At 41.5% G+C, this 6,627-nt stretch overlaps 1 protein-coding gene across 1 annotated transcript; it reads left to right on the top strand.

Moving 5' to 3' along the window:
• The first annotated feature begins 2,796 nt into the window (after positions 1-2,796).
• On the top strand, positions 2,797-5,283 carry LOC118385612 (olfactory receptor 10G4-like). The gene has a single exon (XM_035772831.2). The coding sequence runs from the start codon at positions 2,928-2,930 to the stop codon at positions 3,897-3,899; it is 972 nt and encodes a 323-aa protein (XP_035628724.2). The 5' UTR covers positions 2,797-2,927; the 3' UTR covers positions 3,900-5,283.
• The last annotated feature ends 1,344 nt before the right edge of the window (positions 5,284-6,627 follow it).

Below are 6,627 nucleotides of genomic sequence, written 5' to 3'. Positions count from 1 at the left end.
TGAACAGTTGAAGTCAGATTACCTACACTTAGGTTGGCGTCATTAAAACTAGTTTTTCAACCACTCCACACGTTTCTTGTTAACAAACTATAGATCATTTCACTTATAATTCACTCTATCACAATTCCAGTGGGTCAGAAGTTATCCTACACTAAGTTGACTGTGCCTTTAAACAGCTTGGAAAATTCCAAAAAATCATGTCATGGATAATAAACAAGCTTCTGATAGGCTAATTGACATCATTTGGGTCAATTGGAGGTTTACATGTGCATGTGCTTCAAGTCCTACCTTCAAACTCAGTGCCTATTTGATTTACATCATGGGAAAAGTCAAAGGAATATTAGCCAAGACCTCAGAAAAAAATTGTAGATCTCCACAAGTCCGGTTCATCCTTGTGAGCAAATGCCTGAAGGTACCATATTCATCTGTACAGACAATAGTATGCAAGTATAAACACCATGGGACCATGCAGTCGTCATAACGCTCAGGAATGAGGCGCGTTCTGTCTCCTAGAGATGAATGTACTTTGGTGCGAAAATTGCAAATCAAACCCATATCAAGGCCGCTCAGCAAGGAAGAATCCACTGCTCCAAAACCTCCATACAAAATCCAGACTACGGTTTGCAACTGCACATGGGACCAAAGATCGTACTTTTTGGAGAAATGTTCTCTGTTCTGATGAAACCAAAATACAACTGCTTGGCCATAATGACCATCATTATGTTTGTCGGAAAAAGAGGGAGGCTTGCAAGCCGAAGAACACCATCCCAACCGCGAAGCACGGGGGTGGCAGCATCAAGTTGTGTGGGTGCTTTGTTGCAGGAGGGACTGGTGCATGTCACAAAATAGCTGTCTCATGAAGTAGGAAAATGATGTTGATATATTGAGGCAACATCTCAAGACATCAGTCAAGAAGTTAAATCTTAGTCGCAAATGAGTCTTCCAAATGGAAGATTTGTGGGCAGAACTGAAAAAGCGTCGGCGAGCAAGGAGGCCTACTAACCTGACTCTGTTACACCAGCTCTGTCAAGAGAAATGGGCCGAAATTTACCGAACTTATTGTGGGAAGCTTGTGGAAGGCTACCCGAAACATATGACAGAAGTTAAACAATGTAAAGGCAATGCTACCAAGTACTAATTGAGTGTATGTAAACTTCTGACCCACCAATGTGATGAAAGAAATAAAAGCTGAAATAAATCATTCTCTCTACTATTATTCTGACATTTCACACTCTTAAAATAAAGATGTGATCCTAACTGACCCATGACCGGGAATTTTAACTAGGGTTAAATGTCAGGAATTGTGAGTTTAATGTATTTGGCGAAGGTGTATGTAAACTTCCTTCTTCAACTGTATGTTTTGACTTTTACCATTACATTGAGATACATTATAATCTCATAGTTGTTGTTTTTTTGTCTTGCAGTATGAAGCAGGTGGGGCCATCGAAGTTGTACCTTCTTGCGTGAATTGCCTGGGTATATCTAGAGATAGAGTATACATTGTAAATCATCTACTGTATCTTTGTCCGCATGGAGCCAGTTGGATGGATCAGTGGGACTATCAATTCAATGAGGAAGTGGTAATACTGCTCCCTGATGATGTTTATTAACCTTAATAAGACAGGGAAACCATTAGTCTAATGATTAGACCTCTGGACCTTGGGACTGTAGGTGTTTAGGTGAGATAGAGTATACATTGCATATGCTGGTCATCTATGAACATTTGAACATCTTGGCCACGTTCTGTTATAATCTCCACCCGGCACAGCCAGAAGAGGACTGGCCACCCCACATATGCTCTCTCTAATTCTCTCTTTCTTTCTCTCTCTCGGAGGACCTGAGCCCTAGGACCATGCCCCAGGACTACCTGACATGATGACTCCTTGCTGTCCCCAGTCCACGTGCTGCTGCTCCAGTTTCAACTGACTGCCTGTGCTGCTGCTCCAGTTTCAACTGTTCTGCCTTATTATTATATGACCATGCTGGTCATTTATGAACATTTGAACATCTTGGCCACGTTCTGTTATAATCTCCACCCGGCACAGCCAGAAGAGGACTGGCCACCCCACATATGCTCTCTCTAATTCTCTCTTTCTTTCTCTCTCTCGGAGGACCTGAGCACTAGGACCATGCCCCAGGACTACCTGACATGATGACTCCTTGCTGTCCCCAGTCCACCTGACCGTGCTGCTGCTCCAATTTCAACTGTTCTGCCTTATTATTATATGACCATGCTGGTCATTTATGAACATTTGAACATCTTGGCCATGTTCTGTTATAATCTCCACCCGGCACAGCCAGAAGAGGACTGGCCACCCCACATAGCCTGGTTCCTCTCTAGGTTTCTTCCTAGGTTTTGGCCTTTCTAGGGAGTTTTTCCTAGCCACCGTGCTTCTACACCTGCATTGCTTGCTGTTTGGGGTTTTAGGCTGGGTTTCTGTACAGCACTTTGAGATATCAGCTGATGTACGAAGGGCTTTATAAATACATTTGATTGATCGACTGTAGGTGTTGAGCCCCAGAGAAAGCGTAGCATAGCATAGCTATTTTTTTTTACTATAAACTGTGATGGTTTTGTTAAAATGTTCTTATGTCAAACTATATAGGTTTCCAAAAAATTATATCCAAGACCAAAACTTAGGCCATGATTCAAAACCAATTGGCTGTCTCCTCCCAGTGGATCCTGACCTATTATTTGGGAAACACCTCCTCATCCTTTTCACCACGTGGGTTGGTCACCCAATGTATAAGTGCCGACAGCTTCACAGTGTCGCAGTACACAGCCTAGGGGTTTAAGAGTTCTGTTTACTCAGCTAGCTTCAATGGAGGGCTTTGATCATGCGACTTGTGTCACCACTTGTTAGTGTCTTAGTTTAACTGTGTTTATATATCATCTTTATGTCTGTGTAGGCTGATGCTTGTGTAGGATGTCTTCAGTGAATTTCACGGGGAAGAATGTGGAGGAGTTTACCATCACAGGCTTCGACCACCTCTCTCACCAGAAGCTCCTGGGCTTCCTCATTTTCATCACCTATTTCCTTGTGCTTCTGGGAAGCGGCACCAACATCTGCATCATTTTGACGGACAGACGGCTGCACACGCCCATGTACCTCCTCATCTGTAACCTGGCCGTGGTGGACATCATGTTCACCTCCAGCACCAGCACCACCATGATCTCTGTCCTGCTGGCCGAGGTCAAAACCATCTCCTACTACTCCTGCATATCACGCATGTACATCTACCACCTGGGTGACATCACAGGGTGTCTGGCCCTGTCCGTGATGGCTTTGGACCGAACCATCGCTATCAGCAACCCTCTTAGGTACCACAGCATCCTGACTAACGCACGAATATTTGTGTTAATCATAGCTTCCTGGTTCATAGGTATAATATGCTTAGGAATTGCTCTTGCTTGGGCAGACTTTGACAACCTTCCATACTGCCAGCCAATCATTGGGTACGTCTTTTGTGATTACCCAGCTTTAATCAGGGCTGCCTGTGTCAACCCTGAACCTTACTTCCTGATTCCCACCATTCTGGCTCTATGGCTCCTCGCGGGCCAGTTTCCCTTAATTATACTGTCATATGTTAAAATCATCTACACACTCCTGAGACTGCCAAACAGTGAGAGCAGAGCACAGGGGTTTAATACCTGTATTTGTCACATTATTGTGGTGTCCTGTTACTACGCTCCCAAGTTAGTCTCTGTGTTGTTGACGAGGATAGGGCTGAGGCTGAATCTGACGGAGCGTAATGCTTTAATGATTATAGCCACGCTGTTACCCTCTCTGATCAACCCTACAGTCTACTGTCTGAAGACCAAAGAGATTAGAAAGAGATTGGTTCAGATACTGTCTAGAAAAAAAAGAACTGTATCAATAAAATGTCAAAAAGGGTGAGTTATTTATTTGTTATTATATATTATGGGATACACATAATCAAATACAGATGTGACTTGAATGACATGTTTTATCAAATCTCAATTGTAAAATGAATGTATAGAGTCGTGTATGAAGAGGTATGAACCCTCACTAACATATATGAAAGTGCACTCTTCTTTTAAATATCAACAAGTTAAAAAACCAACGGTTAAAATGTTGATACACAATGCTAGTTATCGCATGGTTTGATAATTGTGCATGAAATCAATTGCAACAATATTGTCAAATTAATTTGAAGGGATATTAATTATCAAAGGGTAAATTAGGGAGTGCTTACATGTGTTCTGTTTCACACATGTACAAGTGTTTGGTGAAATAGAAGTGTGCTTTAAACATATCCCCCCTGAGACAGTTTGGGGTCACGGCATGGGATCATTATGGTCAGTCAAACATATCAAATCAGTGTTTATAGGTCGTGTTTAGCAGACGCTACAGTTTAGCAGGTGAACAATGCCTGCCCTTCAGGACATCTATAGTACCCGGTGTCACAGGATGGCCAAGAAGACCATCAAAGATCTCAGCCACCCGAGTCACGGCCTGTTCACCCTGTTACCATCTAGCAGGCGGAGACAATGCAGGTGTATCAAAGCTGGAACAGAGAGAATGAAAAACAGCTTCCATCTCCATTCCATCAGACTGGTATGGTAAACAGTCATCACAAGCCTACTGCCCCTCAGTACCCTGCCCTGCACCTTAGACACAGTCACTAGCCGGCCTCCGCCCAGTACCCTGCCCTGCACCTTAGACACTGTCACTCGCAGGCTAACACCAGTACCCTGCTCTGAACATTTATCTGTAAATACATTTAAAAAACAAGAAAATTATTCTGTCTAGTGTGCTCAATATAAGGAATGTGCAATGATTTATACTTTTACTTTAAATACTTAAGTGTATTTAAAACCAAATACTTTTAGACTTTTACACAAGTGGTATTTTACTGGGTGACTTTCACTTTTACTTGGGGTAATTGTTATTAATTGTTATACTTTTACTCAAGTATAACAATTGAGTACTTTTCCACCATACAGTCTATGTACACCATTATATATTCATAAAGTACTAGTCAAAAGTTTGGACACACCTACTCATTAACAAGGCACACCTGTTAATTTAAATGAATTCCTCATGAAGCTGGTTGAGGTAATGCCAAGACTGTGCAACGCTGTCATAAAGGCAAAGAGTGGCTACATTGAAGAATCTAAAAAAAATATATATATTTTGATTTGTTTAACAATTTTGGTTACTACAAGATTTCATATGTGTTATTTCATAGTTTGAAATGTCTTCACTATTATTCTACAATGTAGAAAATAGTTTTAAAAAATAAAGAAAACCCCTTGAATGAGTAGGTGTGTCCAAATGTTTTGACTGGTACTGTAGCTAGGTGTAGCATGCTAATGGCCTGACGCATCGTTGCCCATGAAAAGAAGTTAGGCTTGCGAGCAAGTTTTTTATCCAGGTATCCCAGAAAAACATAAACTGAAAGTATGTACTCTATGATAGAGTCATAGACCGTTTAGGCAAAGGCAACATGAAAGAGGAGGATGGTATTGGCTTTTCTCTACAAGCCACATCATATTTAGTTTAACGTTGATTGGAATAAATCGTTTTTGGTATCTTTTAGTTGTCACTGTATTAGACTAAGGATAGGTGATTAGGTTATGTTGAAGTTGAAATGTTGCTGGAATAGTGGAGGCAGCTCCTGTTTCCTTTGTGACTTGCGGTAACTCTCTGTGGTTCTAAATCAATAGTTGTTTTGTAATCCAAAAATGTCCGAAACATTAACTTGATTGACCGTGCTGTAGGTCATGTAACTGTTTGTTACATGCAATATGTTTTGTGGACTACACCGGACCGAGGTTGCTCTATAATATGTACTATTTGAAATAACTTTATTAGACTACATTTGATTTAACAATATATATAGATTATATACAGTGCATACGGAAACTCTTCAGCCTTATTCTAAAATTGATTAAATTGTATTTGTTCCGCCACTCATCAATCTACACACAATAGCCCATAATGACAAAGAAAAAACAGGATTATACATTTTTTTTGCACATTTATAAAGAATAAAAACTGAAATATCACCTTTACATAAGTATTCAGACCCTTTACTCTGTACTTTGTTGAAGCACTTTTTACAGCCTTGAGTTTCCTTGTGTATGACGCGACAATCTTGGCACACCTATATTTGGGGAGTTTCTCCCTTTCGTCTCTGCAGAATCTCTCGAGATCTGTCATGTTGGATGGGGAGCCACTCAAGGACATTCAGAGGCTTGTCCCGAAGCCACTCCTGCGTTGTCTTGACTGTGTACTTAGGGTCATTGTCATGTTGGAAGGTGAACCTTCACCCCAGTCTGAGGTCCTGAGCACTCTGGAGCAGGTTTTTATCAAGGATCTCTCTGTACTTTGCTCCATTCATCTTTCCCTCGATCCTGACTAGTCTCCCAGTCCCTGCCGCTGAAAAACATCCCAACAACATGATGCCCCCACCATCATGCATCACCAGGGATGGTGCCAGGTTTTCCTCCAAAAGTGACGGTTGGCATTCAGGAAAATCTTGGTTTCGTCAAACCAGAGAATCTTATTTGTTCATAGTCAGAGTCCTTTAGGTGCCTTTTGACAAAATCCAAGCGGGCTGTCATGTGCCTTTTACAAAGGAGTGGCTTCCGACTGGCAA

Source organism: Oncorhynchus keta, chromosome 6 (genome assembly GCF_023373465.1).
Source record: "Oncorhynchus keta strain PuntledgeMale-10-30-2019 chromosome 6, Oket_V2, whole genome shotgun sequence".
Taxonomy (NCBI): domain Eukaryota; kingdom Metazoa; phylum Chordata; class Actinopteri; order Salmoniformes; family Salmonidae; genus Oncorhynchus; species Oncorhynchus keta.
The sequence above is the reverse complement of the archived record's forward strand: the minus strand, read 5'-3'. Positions and strand labels throughout refer to the sequence as shown.

Coding starts and splice junctions, on each gene's coding strand:
- LOC118385612 (XM_035772831.2), top strand. CDS start 2,928: ATGTCTTCAGTGAATTTCACGGGGAAGAATGTGGAGGAGTTTACCATC.